At 41.1% G+C, this 22,423-nt stretch overlaps 1 protein-coding gene across 1 annotated transcript in view; it reads left to right on the top strand.

The window, feature by feature from the left end:
• Positions 1 to 22,423, top strand: part of LOC111959629 (MYC binding protein 2) — a 236,902-nt gene that overhangs the window by 44,081 nt on the left and 170,398 nt on the right. The window contains 4 exon segments of the mRNA XM_023981339.2: positions 819 to 1,061; positions 3,654 to 3,725; positions 13,128 to 13,227; positions 13,999 to 14,072. Coding sequence (XP_023837107.1) covers positions 819 to 1,061; positions 3,654 to 3,725; positions 13,128 to 13,227; positions 13,999 to 14,072 — 489 coding nt within the window.

The raw sequence follows: 22,423 nt of genomic DNA, 5'->3' as shown, positions 1-22,423 counted from the left end.
CTTATTCAAGACCATGTCTTTCAAAGATAATTTGTAAAAATCCAAGTAACTTCAGATCTTCATTGTAAAGGGTTTAAAGATGGTTTCCCATGCTTGTTCAATGAACCATAAACAATTAATGAACATGTAACGGTCGTTAAGACACTAACAGCTTAGACGGTAGGAAATTAAGGTCACTTATGAAAACTTAGGACACTAAAGAGGCCTTTCTACTGTCTTTGTCGCAATCACCTGAGCACGTCTGGGACCTGTTGGATTGGAGGGTGAGGGCTTGGGCCATTCCTCCCAGAAATGTCYGGGAACTTGCAGGGGCCTTGGTGGAAGAGTGGGGTAACATCTCACAGTAAGAACTGGCAAATATGGTGCAGTCCATGAGGAGGAGRAGCACTGCAGTACTTAATGCAGCTGGTGGCCACACCAGATGCTGACTGTTACTTTTGGTTTTGACCCTCCCGTTTGTTTAGGGACACATTATTCCATTTCTGTTAGTCACATGTCTGTGGAACTTTCTTTTTTTGCTGAGTTTAGTTGAATTGATTAAAACACATAGGATGTGTGAATATAAGGAAAAATACACGTTTAAAAATGCAGACCAATCGATTGGTCGAAAGAACAGACGACTCTTGGTCCACCAAGATTACATTTTTTGGGGGGACAGCCCTAAAATGGTCGCACTCTGGAGCCCTGAGTTCAAACCAGACCTTTATACAAAACACTCCACACGGTCCAGCCAAAACGGTTCTTTCATTTTTCTCTTCTAGCTAATTTCCATTAATTCTTCATTCTTAATCTTTATTCTTCCCTCACCTTCGTCCCAGGTGCCAACCATTCTGAACGCGCTACAGAGGAGCGTGCAGGCCGTGCTGGTGGGCAAGATCCAGATCCAAGATTGGTTCGGCAACGGCATCAAGCGGGCGGCACTGATGAACAAGTGGGTAGTGAAGGAGGTGACCGTCAATGAGGATGAGCGCTGCCTGCTGCAGACCGACGGCTCTTTCCTCTACCTGCTCTGCAAGGACGGCCTCTACAAAGTGGGCTCCGGCTACAATGGCACCGTCAGGGTAGGTAGGGTGGGGATGACGTGTGGGTGTCTACTTGAGAGAGTACTTTTTTCAAGTGTGATTTATTACACTCRTATAGCAGTCAATACAACTAATCCATGAGCAAGATACACATGATGTCAAGCAAAGAGGCACTGCGTTTGAAGGTAGGCCTTGAAATACATCCACAGGTACACCGCCAATTAACTAACATGATGTCAATGAGCCTATCAGAAGCTTCTAAAGCCATGACATAATTTTCWGTAATTTTCCAAGCTGTTTAAAGGCACAGTCAACTTAGTGTATGTAAACTTCTGACCCACTGGAATTGTGATACAGTGAAATTATCTGTCTGTAAACAATTGTTGGAAAAATGACTTGTCATGCACAAAGTAGATGTCCTAACCGACTTTCCAAAACTATAGTTTGTTAACAAGACATTTGTGGAGTGGTTGAAAAATGAGTTTTAATGACTCCAACGTAAGTGTATGTAAASCTCCGACTTCAACTGTATGTGTGTGTGTGTATATATTATTTGTGTGTGTATATATGTGTATGCATGTTAATCAATAATGTCCTGCGGTCTTAAAGCTACTCATTAATCAATGAGCAGAAATATGGCATTGGTAACCTCCTTTACCGTTCAGTTCTAGACTTTGGTGTAGTCGGTTTGTTTTGGCTATTGGTGTTCCTGCTTGTCACTGTGATTCGGTCAGGGGTTCCAAGACTGTAACTACCAATTGGATACCATGAAATTGGGGAGAAAAAGGGTTGAAAGTAATACAAAAAAAGTAAATTGCAATTTATTGTCGATTTGAGCGGTTGTTCATGTTCAAAGTATAAGCATTTCCATGAGTGTAGTGTTTTTACGGGGTCCACCTGCTCTTGAGCTGGCCCCACCCGCTCTTGATCTGGCCCCAGAACCCGATGGTCCCTCTGACAGAGCTCGGAGATGGGAGAACCTTCCATGACAACCATCTTTGCAGCACTCTACCAATCAGGCCTTTATTGAAGTGGCCAGATGGAATCCACTCCTCAGTAAAAGGCACATGACAGCCCGCTTGGAGTTTGCCAAAAGGCACCTAAAGGACTCTCAGACCATGACAAACAAGACTCTCTGGTCTGATGAAACCAAGATTGAACTCTTTGGCCTGAATGCCAAGCGTCACTTCTGGAGGAAACCTGGCACCATCCTTACGGTGAAACATGTTGGTGGCAGCATCATGCTGTGGGGATGTTTTTCAGCGGCAGGTACTGGGAGACTAGTCATGATTGAGGGAACGATGAATGGAGCAAAGTACAGAGATCCTTAATGACAACGCAGGAGTGGCTTCGGGACAAGTCTCTGAATGTCCTTGAGTGACCCAGCCAGAGCTCGAACCCGATCGAACATCTCTGAAGAGACCTGAAAATAGCTATGCAGCGACGGTCCCCATCCAACCTGACAGAGCTTGAGAGCATCTGGGGAGAAGAATGGGAGAAGCTCCCCAAAATACAGGTGTGCCAAGCTTGTAGCGTCATACGCAAGAAGACTCGAGGCTGTAATCGCTGGCAGAGATGCTTCAATAATTTACTGAGCAAAGGCTCTGAATACTATTTTATATATATATWTTTTTTTATTGTTTGTGCTTTGTCAATATGGGGTATTGTGTGTAGATTGATGAGGGGGGAAAAAAACAATTTAATACATTTTAGAATAATACTGTGATAGACTAAATTTTATCACAGTGCCATCCGTTTTGTCACCAAAGCCACCCACCACTGCGACCTGTATGCTCTAGTCGGCTGGCTCTCGCTACATATTCGTCACCAGACCCACTGGCTCCAGGTCATAAGTCTTTGCTAGGTAAAGCTCCGCCTTATATCAGCTCACTGGTTACGATAACAACACCCACCCGTAGCACACGCTGGTCATCCCCAAAGCCAACACCTACTTTGGCTGCCTTTCCTTCCAGTTCTCTGCTGCCAATGACTGGAACGAATTGCAAAAATTACTGAAGTTGGAGACTTGTATCTCCCTCACTACCTTTAAACATCAGCTATCTGAGCAGCTAACCGATCGCTGCAGCTGTACACAGCCCATCTGTAAATAGCCCATCCAATCTACCTACCTCATCCCCATATTGTTTTTATTTACTTTTCTGCTCTTTTACACAAGTATTTCTACTTGCACACCAGTATTTCTACTTGCACATCATCATCTGCACATCTATCACTCCAGTGTTAATTTTTAAAATTGTAGTTACTTCGCTACTATCGCTTATTTATTGCCTTACCACCTCACGCCATTTGCACACACTGTGTATAATAGACTCTTTTCCCCCTTATTTTATTATTGACTCTACGCTTGTTTATTCTATGTGTTTGTATCGCACTGCTTTGCTTTATCTTGGCCAGGTCGCAGTTCTAAATGAGAACTTGTTCTCAAATAGCCTACCTGGTTAAATAAAGGTGAAAAAAAAAGAATGTAACGTAAAAAATGGGGGAAAAGTACAGGAGCCGGAATACTTTGTATTTGAATGCACTGTACATATCGAATCATCTGGAAAGGGAACATTTGTCTGTGCGTTTGGGATTGCACTCTAACATTGGATCAGTGTGTGTGTATTCCAGGGCCATGTGTATAATTCCACATCATGCTTCAGGAATCGGATGGAGAAGAGATCATGGTTGGGCTTCGCTCAGGTAATTTAACTTCAATTTTTGTGTTAATCTTAATTTTGATTCCACATTACGAAAACAATAAAGAGTATAGGGAACTTGGAATTCTATTTCATTACTAGTTATGGTTGTCTTATGGTTGTCTTATGGTTGTACAATGATGTTTGCCGACTGCATAGATTTGGATCACCCCCTATTTGACCCAATATACATGGTTGCTGATCTGTATGCACTAAATGCTTAAGTTGATAACTATTCTGCTCCTACTGAATCCCTTTAGGGGTTTAGGAAGGAATATATTTTTACCCCCAAAATAACATTTATTGATGAGTCACTGTTTGTTTCTATGGAGTTCCTGCGGATCCAACTTCTGGATCTCTTTTCCCAACAGCTGAAGGTCCGAAGTTTGTGCTCGTGCGAGATTCTCTACTTTACGCCTCTTGACGTGTTCGGCTGCTCAGAGAACAGGCGACTCTGGTTAATGGTGCTCGTTTAGTAAAGTTAGATCAGATTTGGATCAATGTCTGCAAGATCACATAATTATAGTATTCTATATACAGATGTAGGATGTTAATTTGACCAGTATTATYGCAGCCAAATAGTCCTGCAACATCAGGATTTGAACGTTTAGTTCCTAATGTTGCTTGATCGGTGGTTAGGCTATTAGCTGGCCAGAATTTGGTTACGTGAAAATGAAAAGTGCAATACTGTTTATATAACCATGTGTTAGTGCAGGTTTTCTGTGAATGAATGTAAATCACGACACTCATCTGCATTTCCTGCAGCGCAGGGCATTTCTCAGAAACAACAGTGTTTCCAAATGAAGATCCTACATCTGTAACAGAACTGAATATAATAGCGTAGTGTACCGTTACGGTAAGACAAACACCACCTAATTTCTTATTAGGATGATTGTGCAAATGATCGCTTTTGTCTCAGGTGGCCATAACTCAACAGGGCACACTACGAGGCAACACATTTGCTTTTATGTAAACTAAACACAGGTATGCTACAGTTGAGCAACATCTGCTCTAAAATTCCCTCASTGTACTTCATTCAAAACACTGGGATCCACCCAAATAATTTGCGTTCCTTGATCCTTTCTCGGCATTATAAGGCTGCGTTGAGACAAAGACTTATCAATGACCCAAGCCCAGCTCATCTAATCCCTAGCATTGTGTCGCTGAGTTGTCATAATGCTTCAGCAAATGCACATTATCCCAGGGGCGTTGGAAGACACAATGTAAGCAACCTCATTTATGTCCCTCTTACTGCCCTGAATGCCTCTGCTGACCCTACAGCTGTTGTATGCAGTAGTCATATGCCCATGAAGCTGAGTTATACTGTTAGCACTGGGGTGGTGTGCCCAAGCAGGAAAGTCCAGTGTGCAGATCACCCTGCACTAACATAAATAACCCAAGCATCTCTACCTCCGCTAAGCTTCCCAGTAAAGCAAGGAAAACATTCAAGCATCCCAGAAAAGTGTAAAAAATATCACACGTATACCACTGTAGTTTAACAGATTATATTTTCGGACACTCTCTGAAAGTAACTTGGATAGTACCTTTGATACAGTGGTAGCAATACATGGTCATAAGATCATCAGAACATACAGAAATGTCAAAGGTGGAGGTGTGGCTGTTTATATTGAGAACCACTTTCTTGTAATGATGTTGACGTAATATGGCTGCATGTTTATCTACCTTACCTAAATCCTATTCTGGTGGGAAGCTGCTGTAGACCACCTAACAGTAAGTATCTGGATAACGTGTGAAATGCTTGATAATGTACACTACCGTTCAAAAGAAAGCACATTTTTGTCCATTAAATAACACCAAATTTATCATAGTGTAGATATTGTTAATTTTGTCTACATAGGAGTACAGAGACCCATTATCAACAACCATCACTCCTGTGTTCCAATTGCACGTTTTTAGCTAATCCAAGTTAATCATTTTAACAAGCTAATTGATCATTAGAAAACCCTTTTGCAGTTATCACAGCTGAAAACTGTTGGTCTGATAAAAGAAGCAATAAAACTGCCCTTCTTTAGACTAGATACTAGAGTATCTGGRGCATCAGCAATTGTGGGTTCGATTACAGGCTCAATATGGCAAGAAACAAAGACCTTTCTTATGAAAGCTATTCAATGCAAGTAATTGCCAAGAAACTGAAGATCTCGTACAACGCTGTGTACTACTCCCTTCACAGAACAGCRCAAAATGGCTCTAACCAGAATAGAAAGAGTGGGCGGCCCCGGTGCACAACTGAGCAAGAGGACAAGTACATTAGTGTCTAGTTTGAGAAACAGATGGCTCACAAGTCCTCAACTGGCAGCTTAAAAAAATTGTAATTACTGGCGAAAGAGTTATTGTAACTCTGTCAATGTTGTCTTTATTGTTAACTTTTACACTTTTTGGAGGGAGAAAATATTCTGCAAAGAAGATGGACTTCACCCAAACTGTCTCAGGGCTTATACATTGCAAGGCCATTTTAAGGCTGCTCTGAGAAACTGATGGATATAACCCTCATTCTACCCAGGTTATCCCAACCATCATCACACATCAAACTGTATCTGATGTTAAAGACTAGTCAAGGAAATCTACATTATCCCTGTCTTAATTTCAATGAGATTTAAACCGCAACCAAATAGATGCAGCCACAGGCCCATCGGGGCTTTGATAACCTAATTTCTATTCCTATGAAATCTCCTGACTTAATGATTAAGTTTATAACGACCTATTTAGGGTAAATATGGACACCCTGCTGTTTTTACGTCTTGCAAAGGGCTGGGTTTGTTACATTTAATTGTGCGAAGTATGATGTTAAATATGGACTTTATCGATATCTGGATGCATTACACAAACAGACMTTCTTGTTTTCAGAGACTTGGTTAAACGATTCGATTGTGGATAAGGACATTTACGTAGCTAATTACAGCATTTTTAGATGTAATAGGCAGAGAAAAGGTGGAGGGGTGGCGATGTATGTGACATCTACTTTTGTAGCATCATGTGCTCTTAGTATCACTATACCCCAGAAATGTGAAATCCTGGTTTTAGATGTGACCATGAGTGAAAACGTGCATGTACAGTGGGGAGAACAAGTATTTAACCATGCAATAAAATGCAAATGAATTACTTAAAAATCATACAATGTGATTTTCTGGATTTTTGTTTTAGATTCCGTCTCTCACAGTTGAAGTGTACCTATGATAAAAATTACAGACCTCTACATGCTTTGTAAGTAGGAAAACCTGCAAAATCGGCAGTGTATCAAATACTTGTTCTCCCCACTGTATTTGTTGCTGGAGTGTGTAGGCCTCCTGCTGCTTTAGTTGATGTGATTTAGTATCATAGCTGAGCATTTAAAACCTTTTCTATCATCTGAACTGGTGGTCTTCGGTGCCAGCCAGTCCAGGTTAAAGGCACCTATCTCAGATAACTTTCAGGACATTTGTCTTGATCTTAATCTAACCCAGCTAATCACAAAACCCATTCGGTTAAATGTGAAAAATCTAGATAGATCCTCATTATTAGATTWAATTTTCACAAATAACCCCCATAAGTATATGCATTTTGGTGTGATCATTGTCCCATAGCCTGCATTAGAGACAGCATTCTGCATTCTGATATTCCTATTAGGAAGATACATTTGAACAACTTTTCTCCCCAAGCGTTTATGCATGACTTCATCTTTTCTGAACTTTCCTCCATCAAGTGTATACCTGACCCTGAATTAGCTCCTGAGCATTTATCTATTTTTATATCACTGGCAGATAATCACGCTTCTTTAAAAATGCTATAGAATAAAACATTGTTTTTCTACAGCACTTTCAGATATATTTAGAACATGAAATCATGCCTATACTAACTGATGCTGTTGTGGACTGGCAGCTTTTCAGGCATCTGAGAAATAAATACACTTCCTTAGTTAAAAAGGCTAAATCAAACATCTCTGCTGAAGCGTGGAAATTCCACCCCTTCCCTACCCAAGGAAGTTCTACTGAACTCTGACATTATAAAAAAAAAAAAAAAATGTTGTCTCTGGGTCAATTTAGGAGAAAGGTATTTTTATATTGATACATTTTTGTTTGTGTATTTAATATTTGCTATTTTATTTAATTTTGTTTTAAWTTGTGTATAATTGTATTTTCTGTTTTGTTCCCAGGTCACATTTGCAAATGAGACCTAGGTCGAAATGTGTTTTTCCCTGGTGAAAGAAAAGTTGATATTGCAAACTATTTTAATGATTTTTTAAATTGGCAATATTAGAAAACTTAGGCATATCATGCCAGCAACAAACGCTGACACTACACATCCAAGTATATCTGACCAAATTATGAAAGACAAGCATTGCAATTTTGAATTCTGTAAAGTAAGTGTGGAAGTGGTGAAAAAAATTGTCTATCAACAATGACAAGCCACCAGGGTCTGACAACTTGAATGGAAAATTACTGAGGATACTAGCGGCTGATATTGGCACTCCTATTTGCCATATCCTCAATTGAAGCCTACTAGAAAGTGTGGGCCCCCAGGCCTGGAGGGAAGCAAAAGTTATTCCCCTACCTAAGAATAGTAAAGCCCCCTTTACTGGCTCAAATAGCCGACCAATCAACATGTTACCAACTCTGAGTAAACTAGCCATTTATAATTGTAATGGTTTAGCAGATTATAAAAAAGATCAGTCTTTACATGGCTAAAAGGAATATAACATATACTGTTTACAGGAAACTCACTCTACATCCTTAGATRAAGTTCATGGAAAAAGGAACGGGGTGGTGAAATAATTTTCTGTCATGGACAAAGGAACTCAAAGGGTGTGAAATGGAATGATTCGCAAGGAAGGTGGATCCTTTTTGAATATGAAAGTGGATGAAAAAGTGATTTGGCTCATTAATCTATATGGTCGAAATCAGGATGATCCATACTTCTTCGAAGACATACCAATTTATTGAACTTACAGGCAACAAATAATCTAATCATTATGGTAGGAGACTATAACAGTGTTAAGTACCTCAATGGACCGTAAAGGTAATAACTCTACAAACTATCATCACAAATATTATGGACACGTTAGAAATAGTGTATAGTGTATATTTGGAGACTAAAAAACTCTGACCTAGTGAGATATACATGGAGGAGACTTAATCAAGCTTGTCGTCTTGACTACTTTCTTGTCTCTTTCTTGCATCAAAGGTTAAAAAAGTTTTAATAGGAGACCGAATGCGATCGGATCATCATCTAATTGGCATTCACATAACTCTTTATAGAATTTCCACGTGGACGGGGATATTGGACATTTAATCAAAGTTTACTGGAGGACAACTTAGTTAAAAATAAGACAAAATAATTTATAACTGAATTTTCCCAGTATAATATAGGTTCAGCAAGTCCCCTTATTGTTTGGGATACCTTTAAAAGTACCTTCAGAGGTCATTCAATTCAATATTCATCACTAATAAAAAAGCACTTTCTGGCTAAAGAGACAAGACTAACAAGGGAAATACATGAACTAATAGTACAGGTAGACAGCAATAAAAACGACACTACAGAGATACAAAATAAGTTATAGGAAAAAGAACTTGAACGATCTAATGTAATCTATTACAAAAATAAAGCAAACTGAATGGAGAAATGCACCAAATTCTTCCTGAATCTCCAACACAGGAACGCTAACAAAAATAATTTGCAGAAGCTCGTTACTGAAGACGGAGTCATCTATGATTCTCCGAATTATATTTTAAGAGGAAGCAAATTATTTTAGGCAGATGTTCTCTTTTCCATCTCATCCTCTCCCACTGAATGAAGATTATGGTAAGGAATTCTTTCCAAATAATATTTCAAAAAATAATAATAACAAATGTACAGAAAGATCAGTCCGAAGGCCAAATTATAGAGGAATAGGCTATTAAATCCTTTCAGTCTGGAAAAACCCCAGGGCTTGATGGCATACCGGTAGAGCTATATCAAGTATTTTTTATATACTAAAAGCTCCATTGTTAGATCGTTTTAACTACTCCTGTAGAAATGGTAGTCTGTCAGGTACTCAGCAGGGAGGTCTGATTTCTCTATTATTAAAACAAGACCCAGATGGCAAATATAAAGACCCAGTCTATCTAAAAAAACTGGAGGCCACTTACACTTCAATGTTGTGATGCAAAAAGACTATCGAAATGCATAGCACTTAGAATTAAAAGGGTTTTACCAGGTATTGTTTATCCTGATCAGACAGGTTTTTGGAGATAATATACGACAATGACTAGAAATAATAGAACATGATGAAACATAAGAAGCCAGGAATGGTATTTATAGCGGATTTTGAAAAAGCATTTGATAAAGTAAGGTGTAAAATAGTAAATAACGGCTGCTTCTCAGTGTCAAGAGGAGTTAAACAAGGGTATCCGCTAATGTTGAATATTTGGGGCATAAAGTCATCTATGTGTTGTGTAGAAACCTGAAGTGGGTGGCCAGCAGAGATGGATGGGCTGAGGGTTGGGATGTAGAATTGGAGACAAGTGGGAGTGGAGTTGCTGTGTGGGAGAGAGAATGATGGTCAAAGATTTAAAAAAATCTCAAAATAGAACTTCATAAAAAGTCAGTTTGAATGACATGGAGGGGCAGTGTTTCTACAACTAATGCCAGTTTGCCTGAGGCTGATGCCGTGCAGGTGTTTGTACACATGCATATACACACCCTCTCATTYAAATAAACACATACAAGAACACACACATACATACATGTAATAGTGCCAGACATGCACACAAACATATACAGTTGGCATTGCTGTTATGATTATAGTTGTCCTTGATGTCCTTTGTTTTACATTTATTTATTTATTTATTTTTTTGCATTGTTTGCTGTTTTCTTCTGTCTTTTCCTTTTTTCTCTTTAGTTCATTCTCTTGGTTGATGGTGCATTGGGGGTGTTCTTGGGGGTGGGGAATGGAATTAATTGTATTTTTTTTTCTTGGGGGTGACTGTGGGAGGTGTCTCGAATGGTTGAGGGACACCTATAAGGGAATGTTGGGGGGATCTTGGAGGGTCGGGTTCACATTTTTTGGCCTGGTGGTAGATCTGTCCATTGACCCTGGATGCTTCTGTGTGTCGCTCTGAATGGGAATCTGTTGGATGACTGGTATGATGTTGTTGAGTGGCTTCACTGCAAGTATATTGTATGTTTTGGATATTCAATAAATAAAAAAAATACACTTTTGGATTTTTTGTTGTTGTCCAGATACAATGCTACTTTACAGTAAACAAATTGACWAGACTTTCAGCACGCTTATAGGTAAGGACATTCAACAAGCAAGGCACTTACACAAATGACTGATGGTTGGCTGTGAGAAATTGATGATAAGATTGTGGGGGCTGTTTTATTAGACTTCTGTGTGACTTTTGATGTTATCAATCATAGTCTGTTGCTGTAAAAATGTGTGTGTTATGGCTTTACACCCCCTGCTAATTGTGGATAGAGTTACCTGTCTAACATAACACAGAGGGTATTCTTTATTGGAAGCATCTCCAACAAAATCGAGGTAGAATCAGGAATTCCCAGGGCAGCTGTCTAGGCCCCTTGCTTTTTTCAATCTCTACTAACATGCCACTCCACTGGCCTTGAGTATAGCCAGTGTGTCTTTGTATGCGGATGACTCAGCACTATACACGTCAGCTACCACAGCAACTGAAATGACTGCAACACTTAACAAAGAGCTGCAGTTAGTTTCAGAATGGGTGGCAAGGAATAAGTTAGTCCTAAATATTTATACAACTAAAAGCATTGTTTTCGGAACAAATCATTCACTAAACCCTAAACCTCAGCTAAATATTGTAATGAATGTGGTAATTGAGCAAGTTGAGGAGATAAACTGCTTGGAGTAACCCTGGATTGTAAACTAATGTTCAAAACATATTTATAGAACAGTAGCTAGGATGGGGAGAAGTCTGTCCATAATCAAGCGCTGCTCTGGTTTCATAACAGCACTATCAACAAGGCAGGTCCTACAGGCCCTAGTTTTGTCGCACTGAGACTACTGTTCAGTAGTGTGGTCAGGTGCCACAAAAAGGGACTTAGGAAAATTGCAATTTGCTCAGAACAGTGCAGCACGGCTGGCCTTTGGATGTACACAGAGAGCTAACATTAATAATATGCATGTCAATCTCTCCTGGCTCAAAGTGGAGGAGAGATTGACTTCATCACTACTTGTATTTGTGAGAAGTATTGACATGTTGAATGCACCGAGTTGTCTGTTTGAACTACTAGCACACAGCTCGGACCCACATGCATATGCCACCAGAACAGACTGTTGGAGGCGCACAGTACTAGATAGAGCCATGACTACATGGAGCTCTGTTCCACATCTAGCAACTCATGCAAACAACAGTAAAATTAGATTTTAAAAAACATAAAAATACACCTCATGGAACAGCAGGGACTGTGAGGCAACACAAATGGGCACTGACACGTGCATACAAACACACAATAACATATGCACTATACACACACGTACACATGGATTTTGTGTTGTAGATATTTGGTAGTAGAGTAGGGGCCTTAGGGTACACACTTAATATGTTGTGAAAGCTGTTGTAAGTGTATTGTAATGTTTTTAAAAATGTATAACTGCCTTAATTTCGCTGGACCCCAGTAATGGGTATCCATAATAAATACAAACACTGTAAGCTACTTCCAAACAACACTGTATAACTCAAGATCTAAACGCATATCCCCATGAAACTGATTGAGATCAAATGGTTGGCATGGAGATGATGCATGAATGTTTCACTGGTGAAACTTGAATTATAACTCACGATTGTCAGTGAGAAATGTGAAGGGAGAGTGACCACAAAGGTTTGTGTGTAAAGTAGGTCTGCACAATTGTCATGTGCAATATCCATATCACAAGAGGCTGCACATTTTTTTAAATGCCATGAATGTAACATTCAAATGTAATAAGGGTCCCCTGTGAAACTCTGACCAACACTTTGATTCCTACCCTGTCACAACTTCTACCGTATCTGGCCTTTTCATTCGTTGTCATGCCAAACACCAATCATAGAATCCGGATACACATTTTATTTATATGATTCCAACAGAGAAAGTGTTTTGATCTAAATCACAAGTAAAATTGCATTTGGAATATTTGTTAAAAAAATTGCAGTCATATTATTTGCCCATATTGTGCAGCTTAAAGGTAAAGAAACTCTCGCACAGTACGTTATTCAGATCTTCAGCTCTGGGGAAAAGGGATCCAAGGTGGCGGGACAGGGCGCTTACCTATGGATTTGCAGCCTTGGCCTTGTTTGTATTCCTTTCCAATGTGCTACACATTCAAACTCTCTATGGCTGGGTTGCTTTTGTGAGTTGTGACAAATGCAGTCCTAAAAGTGTTGTACAAATATTGATACATTTATGCTTTTGTGCGCAGGGCTGCCTGTTGTACCGGGATATGAGTAACAACCACAGTATGTCGGCCATCAAGATCGACCCAGAGACTCTGGAGCATGAGGGAACCATCACTATGCCAGGTACATGATAACACACAGTAACATCTCTTTCTTCCCAATAGTGTGTGTTATAATAAACAATGCACAGAATTTTTTCATGTACCTGTTTGTAAGCTAGTGTGTTTTTTTATTTTTGTAATCACCCGTTTACTTACTGTTGTCTTGAACCGATGAACCTGGCCTCTGAAAATAAATGTTATAAAAAAAAWAATATTTGATTAATTTGGACACATTTCATATTTAAACCTCGTAAAAAACTTCTGGGCGCTTTTAAACCGCTCGCCCGGTGATTGACAATAGACCAAACCTTTTAGCCAGCCATATCATTAATATACTCTTAAGACTTGTAACTACAATGTTTTCAATATTCATTATATTTCGATATCATCATAAATAATGGATTCCGCATCCAGAAATTAATCCTGATTTTAAACTAGGAAATGGTTGAAACAGAACCAAATGGCCACAGGACAAAGATGGCTACATAGCTTTATCGATTCAATGTGCAGACACTTACACACTTCCTCAGGATATTGAGAACCAAATCTCTGTCTAGCCTGTTTTTTGTTTTACAGTATGCTATGTTAATATTAATTTCAAAAATATAAGTAAAATGTACCATATCATGGACGGACACACTTGTATTTAATAGAGAATAATGTTAAATTAACTTCAACAGAGGCCAATGCACAATGTTTCGGCTGAATTTCTTTGTCAAAAGCATGACATTCATCTCCCTATTCTTTGGATATTATAAATGCACTTCTCTTTTGAACTCTGTCCTTTTCACAGGTCTACAGGCAGACGGCCAGAGCGTAGTTTTCACTGACGGAGAGTACATCAACCAAATCGCTGCCTGCAAAGACGTGAGTCTCCATTCACACACACATACTCACATTAATCTGCTGCAATGGCGCTAAAATTATTATTTTATTTGTATTTTTCTTGAGAGAGAGGAGTGGATGGGTACAGACTGAAGTCTTGTAGTCCTGTGCCTAATGTAGGGGAGAGATTGCTATTATACTATAATGTAGAGAGTCATTCCCGCCGGACCTGCAGACCCCGATGCACGGTCTGCATTTTTCATGCTGCTGGCGGGAACGGCCGGTCAGACAGTCTACTTCGGGATAAAAATGTTTTTTATTCCTCAGATTATTTGCAATCTTTTTGTATTGTATGGATTATCTATTATATTAAAGTCACCTCTTTGTCGCCTTATTCAAACACACTAATAGGTGTGTTTTGAAATTCTTACTGCTTCAAGTTCAGTAGCTTACCTCTCGTCTCTTTTGTTGGGCGCGCAACATCAAGTGCGCCATATGTGTGGTCTATAATTAATTAGCATGGGCAGAGAAGCACAAGGCAGTTGTCTTTTCAAGGAAATTTACTTCCTAARTATGATAGTCTATAGTTTAGGCTGCTACATTGACTGGAAATATATATTGATAACACATTTATCCGTCTTTGCCTGCAAATCGTCCTGCTCCTAAAAGTTAAGCAAAACGTAGCTCAAGTCAAGTGCCTGCTCTCCTGTTCAACTCTGGCTCTTTCAAACTACATCCAGTCAATTGGCTGATGTGGCCCAATAATAGTCTACCGATAACATAATACAGCCTAATTAGCCACATGAGATTCTCTGGCCTTTTAACCGATTTCTTAAGGTATTTATGGAAATTTGTATCTGCAAAGCGAGCTACGTCACATACACCTAAAATAATATTGTGGGACTTTCACATACTGTACTTGTTCCCCTAAATCTATTGTTTAGTTTTTCTACATACAAGACTATTTGTCATTCAGGAGTGATGGTGGCTACTTTGTTCACAGGGCAGAATATTCTCACTCTTGCGCTCTCTTGCTATTTCTCTCTCTCTTTCACACACCACACACACCACACACCACACACACACACACACACACACACACACACACACACACACACACACACTGTCTAAAACCTACTCGCCCTGTAAATCACAAACCCTTAGTTATTTAAACAATCTTCAGTCCGGTACGGTGATGTATGCCAGCCACCTTCTCAGGCAGCCAGCCACCTTCTCAGGCAGCCAGCCACCTTCTCAGGCAGCCAGCCACCTTCTCAGGCAGCCAGCCACCTTCTCAGGCAGCCAGCCACCTTCTCAGGCAGCCAGCCTCACTCTGTCATCTCTCTCAGCTGAGGCCCCCACAGCTTTGTCACAGACGTGTGTGTGTGTGTGTGCTTTCTATGTGTGTGCAGGAGGAGAGAGGGCTAATAAACCAGCATGTGACCATTATCTTCATTGTTAATCCTCCCAGGCAGATGCAGGCCTATAGATGCATGAGTAGTAAGCAGAAATAATGGGGAGGGTGGAGGGAAGGACGTGAAATTCATACATGTGCGTAAGGCTCAGAGGCAGATGTATCAGATCAGTCCCTGGATAAAAGTGGGAGGTAGGGTTGTAGAGTGAGGTGTGGGAGAGAGAGAATGTCAAATTGGCTTTTTACCAAATTACAGTACGACAGACCACGTATTCACCCTGCACACCCTAATTGACGAAGAAACAAACCAAAACAAAGGCAGTCTTATGCTTTATTGATTTCAAAATAGCTTTTGACTCAATTTGGCATGGGTCTGCTATACAAATTGATAGAAAGTGGTGATGGGGGAAAAACATACATTATAAAATCCATGTACACAAACTAAGTTTGCGGTTAAAATTGGCAAAAAACTGTTCTTTCCACATGGCTGTGGGTTGAGACAGGGATGCGGCTTAAGCCCCACCCTCTTCAACATACATATAAACTAATTGACGAGAGCACTCGAACAGTCTGCACCTGGCCTCACCCTACTAGAATCTGAAGTCAAATGCCTACTGTTTGCTGATGATCTGGTGCTTCTGTCCCCAACCAAGGAGGTCCAACAGCAGCACCTAGATCTTCTGCACAGATTCTATCAGACCTGGGCCCTGACAGTAAATCTCAGTAAAACAAAAATAATCGTGTCCCAAAAAAGGTCCAGCTGCCAGGACCACAAATACAAATTCCATCTAGACACTGTTGCCCAACAGCACACAAAACACTATACATACCTCTGCCTAAACATCAGCACGACAGGTAACTTCCACAAAGCTGTGAACGATCTGAGAGACAAGGCAAGAAGGGCTTTCTATGCCATCAAAAGGAACATACAATTTGAAATACCAATTAGGATCTGTCTAAAAAYACTTGAATCAAGTTATAGAACTCGTTCCCCTTTATAGTTGTGAGGTCTGGGGTCCGCTCACCAACCAAGTATTCACAAAATGGGACAAACACCAAATTGACTCTTCAGGCAGAATTCTGCAAAAATATCCTCTGTGTACAGCATAAAACACCAAATAAAGTATGCAGAGCAGAATTGGGTAGATACCCGCTAATTATCAAAATCCAGGAAAGAGCCATTCAATTCTACAACCATCTAAAAGGAAGTGATTTCCAAACCTTCCATAACAAAGCCATCACCTACGCAGATTAAGCTAGAGAAGAGTTCCCTAAGAAAGCTTGTCCTGGGGCTCTGTTCACAAACAGACTCCACAAAGCCCCTGGACAGGAACAGCAAGACAATAAGACCCAACCAAATCATGGGAAAACAAAAATATTMTTATTAGACACATAATTACCAAAAAACTGAGCAAACAGGAATGCTGTTTGGCCCTAAACAGAGAGTACACAGTGGGAAGAATACTTGACCACTGTGACTGACCCAAAATTGAGGAATGCTTTGACTATGTACTACCTTAGTAAGCATAGCCTWGCTATTGAGGGAGGCAGACCTGGCTCTCATGAGTAGACAGGCTATGTGCACACTGCCCACAAAATGAGTTGGAAACTTAGCTGCACTTCCTAACCTCCTGCCAAATGTATGACCATATTAGAGACACATATTTCCCTCATAACTCATACCCACAAAGATTTCTTTTTAAAAGCAATTTTGATAAACTTCCATATCTGTTAGGTGAAATACTGCTGTCACAGCAGTAAGATTTGTGACCCGTTGCCACAAGAAAAGGGCAACCAGTGAAGAGCAAACACCATTGTAAATTCAATCCATATTTATGTGTATTTATTTTCCCTTCTGTACTTTATCTATTTGCACGTTGTTATAACACTGTACATAGCCATAATGACATTTGAAATGTTTCTATTTCTTTGAAACTTTAATGTTTACTGTTAATTTTTGATTGCTTATTTCACGTTTGTTTGATCTATTTCACTTGCTTTGGCAATGTAAACATATGTTTCCTCTGTCAATAAAGCCCTTTTGAATTGAATTTAATTGAGATGCTCCCTGCATCAGCAGTACTGGCAAGGAGCAGCCTGTCGAGTGCCGGCAACCTGCCTCCCGCGGAGGAGAGAGACAGAGGGAGGGGGAATGGTATTGACAAAGAGAGGGGAGGTGGGGAGAGGAGGTGCTAGGCAGTGGATAGGCTACGTAAATGGGAGAAGGGGGAGGGAGAGAGGATCATGTGCTCAGCAGGAATCAAAGTGTGAAATCATCACACAGTGCAGCATCGCACCGTCGTGGGCCCCGCCCAGCTGCTGTCTATCATGGCTCAGCCCCAGCGCTAGCCCTAGGCTAGCCTCCATCCCTATTCCCACTGCTTGATTTGTAGATCGGGAGGTACCGAAACGCAAAGTGATCGCAAGAGGGGGGAGGGGTTGGGGAGTGACCTGGGTGGGTCTGAGGTAACGGAACGCATGAGAAAACAAGACACCAGCGTAGCCGGACAAATCAAACAGGTAGCCTAAGCTACTATCTATGAGAAAGAATGTTTTATTTACTTCAAGGCCTACATTTTATTGTGTAACTGCCTTAATTTTGCTGGACCCCAGAAAGATTAGCTGCTGCCTTGGCAACAGCTAATGGGGATCCATAATAAATACAAATACATTGTACAACTGGCAACAACAAGCTGAATTGTGACTATATTCCACACAGAAAACGACCGGTCATAAGCAATGACAATGGCTGGTAATGTTCATCAGCTGTTGGCCTGAGTGGAGCTGTTGGGCAGTTGGCTTGAATGGGAGGGCATTGATGTTATGGCCAAGAGAAACGGTCAGTCTTACAGACAGGTCAGGAGCTCTAGTCTTCATCAGGGCACCTTGCTGTCTCGGTGCACAGTTCCTCTGTAGTAACAGCTCCATAGGTATCTAGTCCTCAATGGCCTAAGTGTAGCATCCACCTGGGTGATGCCTTGGCAGCTGAGCACCACACACATATTCACAAAGCACACCACACATCAGCCATGGTCCGGAAAAGTCCCTTCTACGAGCGTTATCAGTCATCCCATCTCCGCACACAGGCCTTATCCTTCTTAATCTATGGATTTCACATGACTGGGCAGGGTTGCACCCATTTTTTTGTTGTTCCATGGGTGGACTTGAAGGGCATAGGGCCACCCACTTGGCAGCCAGGCCCACCCACTTGGCAGCCAGGCCCAGCCAATCTGAGTTTTTCCCCACAAAGTGGCTTTATTACAGACAAATGTTCCTCGGCTCAAATGATCTCGCAGGGGTAAGAAGCTGGATGTGGAGGTCTCGGCTGGCGTGGTTACATGTGGTGTGCGGTTGTGAGGCCGGTTGGACGTACTGCCAAATTCTCTAAAATGACATTGGAGGCAGCTTATGGTAGAGAAATTATCATTTCATTCTCTGGCAACAGCTCTGGTGGACATTCCTGCAGTCAGCATGCCAATTGCATTTCCTCAACTTGAGCCATCTGCGGCATTGTTGTGTGACAAAACTGCACATTTTAGTGGACTTTTATTGTCCCCATTTACAAGGTGCACCTGTGTAATGATCATGGGGTTTAATCAGCTTCTCGATATGCCACACCTGTCAGGTGTATGGATTATCTTGGTAAAGGAGAAATGCTAACCAACAGGGATGCAAACAAATGTGTGCACATTTGCACAAAGCTTTTTGTGCGTATGGAACTTTTCTGGGATGTTTTATTTCAACTCATGAAACCTGGGACCCAACACTTTACATGTTGTGTTTATATTTTTGTTCAGTGTAATTGGCTTGACATTGCGTTCAACATTACTATTAAGACTACTCGTTTATAGTACCTCATTCTGTGCTTTGGTAACTTCCTGTTCTATTGACGGACTCTGGCCAGACTGAAGACGATGCAGAGTTTGAAGAAATGCTATGTATGCGGCATGCTTTTCTCAATGGAGCCTCGGATGCTAGGTGGCCCTGCGATGCCACTTCATTGTAGACGGTTCCTATTGAAATGATTTACTTTCGCAGAATTGCAACAGACTACAAATTTGGGATGTAAACAGGGCATAACCAAGGGGCCAGGAAAATAACTAAGTAGGAAAATAGCGTTTTAGGATTGCACAAAAAAAAAAAATCAAAGTTGACAATAGTTTCTGAAGTCATTTTAATTACAACAAATGTGCAAATTTGTTGCCGAAGTTGAATGAATATCCTCCCATTATGAACTTTATTTCAGATTGCATCCTGTTATGAAATGAAGCAACTTATTTCCTCATTTAGTTCTCGAGCGAGTGAAGAAAGCTGTTTTGGAGAATTGTCATGACAGCTGTCCATAAAATTGAGTAGAGGGTTCCCCTCTGATCTTTGCCATTGATGTCTTCTGTGATAGCAAAGCCCACTGTCTAGTGACAAGTGTGCCATCTAGCTTTTCATCTCTATGCCGGGGTCACACTGGCAGCTGAAAAGATTTTGAATTAAAATAAAATACATTTGTATGAGGCTGTGCAGCAATGTCAATTTCACAGGATGACACATTAGTATAGGCTAAAGGGATTGTCTACTTATAGAAACAAATCTATTCCCTACCTTTATTATTCATTAGTCTACCTTTCCTACCGTAAGGGAATTTCTGACAGAAAACCTTTTGAAAATAATTTCCCCATTCCAGATGATATATGATCATGAACTTATTAATCAAATAGCCTTGTCTAGGCCTACTCATAATTGTGTATGCATATTCATATAGATTATGCATTTTCATAACGCATTGTATAGAGGCAGGATTTACATTTCTTGATCAATGCGCTGGCACATGGCCGCAGTGTGTTCGATTATCAATTGGGACAAATGATTGATTTCATTGGTTGACATTACAAAATGGTAGGCCGATATTTTAATTTCTCCTAGTCGTAAGTGGATGAAAACAATGGTGCTTAGCCTACATTTCAMAAGTGCATAAAATGTTGTCGTGTCGCAGAGGGGCCAGGCTATGGCGTAGCCTGCTCTCTTATAATTTTTACTGTAAACCATTTAGGAAATTCAAGCCGTGACCAAGATGTTTCTGATCAGATTGAAGATTATTTTAGAATGAATTAGATTTTTCTAGTAACTAATCCCAAACACTGTTGGGGATGACACACAGTGCATTCGGAAAGTATTCAGACCCYTTGACTTTTTCCACATTTTGTTACGTTATAACCTTATCCTAAAATGGATTAAATCTTTTTTTCCCCCTCATCAAYCAACAAACAATACCTCATAACGACAAAGCAAAAACGTGTTTTTAGATTTTTTTGCAAATGTATAAATAAATAAAAAATGAATCACATTTACATAAGTATTCAGACCCGTTACTTAGTACTTTGTTGAAACACCTTTGGCATCGATTACAACTGCAAGTCTTCGGGTATAACGCTACAAGCTTGGCACACCTGTATTTGGGGAGTTTCTCCCATTCTCCCATGAGGATGCTCTCAATTGTGCAGCTGTAGAACTTTTTAAGAATCTGGGACCCATGCCAAATCTTTTCAGTCTCCTGAGGGGGAAACGGTGTTGTCATGCCCTCTTCAGGACTGTCTTGGTGTGTTTGGACCATGATAGTTCGTTGGTGATGTGGACACTCTAGACCCGCTCCGCTTCGTCAATGTTAAATGGGGCCTGTTCAGCCCTCCTTCTCCTGTAGTCCACGATCCGCTCCTTTGTCTTGCTCACATTGACGGAGAGGTTGTTCTCCTGGCACCACACTGCCAGGTGTCTGATGACCTCCCTATAGGCTGTCTCATCATTGTCGGTGATCAGGCCTACCGCCGTTGTGTCGTCAGCAATCTTAATGGCGGTGTTGGAGTCATGCTTGGCCACACAGTCTTGGGAGTACAGGAGGGGACTAAGCACTCACCCCTGAGGTGTCCCAGTGTTGAAGATTAGCATGGCAGATGTGTTGTTGCCTGCCCTTACGACCTGGGGACGTCCCATCAGGAAGTCCAAGATCCAGTTGCAGAGGGAGGTGTTTAGTCCCAGGGTCCTTAGCTTGGTGATGAGCTTTGATGGCACTATGGTTTTGAATGCTGAGCTGTAATCAATGAATAGCATTCTCACATAGGTGTTCCTTTTGTCCAGGTGGGAAAGGGCAGTGTGGAGTGTGATTGAGATTGCGTCATCTGTTGATCGGTTGGGGCGGTATGCGAGTAGGAGTGGGTTTCCGGCATTATGGTGTTGTGAGCCTTGACCAGCCTTTCAAAGCACTTCATGGCTAACGACGTGAGCGCTACAGGGCGGTAATCATTTAGGCAGGTTACCTTCACTTTCTTGGGCACAGGGACTATGGTGGTCTGTTTGAAACGTGGGTATTACAGATTCGGTCAGGGAGAGCTTGAAAATGTCAGTGAAGACACGTTCCAGTTGGTTCACGCAGGCTTTGAGTACACATCCTGGTAATCCATCTGGCCCCACGGCTTTGTGAATGTTGAGCTGTTTAAAGGTTTTGCTCACATCGTCTACGGAGAGCATGATCACAGTTGTCCGGAACAGCTTGTGCTCTCTTGCATGCTGAAGTGTTTGCCTCGAAGCGAGCATAAAAGGCATTTAGCTCGTCTGATAGACTCACGTCACTGGGTAGCTCGTGGCTGGGTTTCCATTTGTAGTCCGTAATATTTTTGGAGCCCTGCCACATCCGACGAGCGTTTTTTTTTTTAAGCGTCCGGATTAGTGTCCTGCTCCTTGAAAGCGACAGCTCTAACCTTTTGCTCGGTGCGGATGTTGCCTGTAATCCATGGCTTCTGGTTGGGAAATGTACGTACGGTCACTGTGGGAACAACGTCATCGATGCACTTATTGATGAAGCCGGTGACGGAGATGGTGTACTCCTCAATGCCATTGGATGAATCACGGAACATGTTCCAATTTTGTGCTAGCACAACAGTCCTGTAGCGTAGCATCCATGTCAGCTGACCACTTCCGTATTAAGCAAGTC

Source organism: Salvelinus sp. IW2-2015, linkage group LG36 (assembly GCF_002910315.2).
Source record: "Salvelinus sp. IW2-2015 linkage group LG36, ASM291031v2, whole genome shotgun sequence".
In the NCBI taxonomy this organism is placed as follows: Eukaryota; Metazoa; Chordata; class Actinopteri; order Salmoniformes; family Salmonidae; genus Salvelinus; species Salvelinus sp. IW2-2015.
Note: the sequence above shows the minus strand (reverse complement) of the source record. Positions and strands in the feature narration are given on the sequence as shown.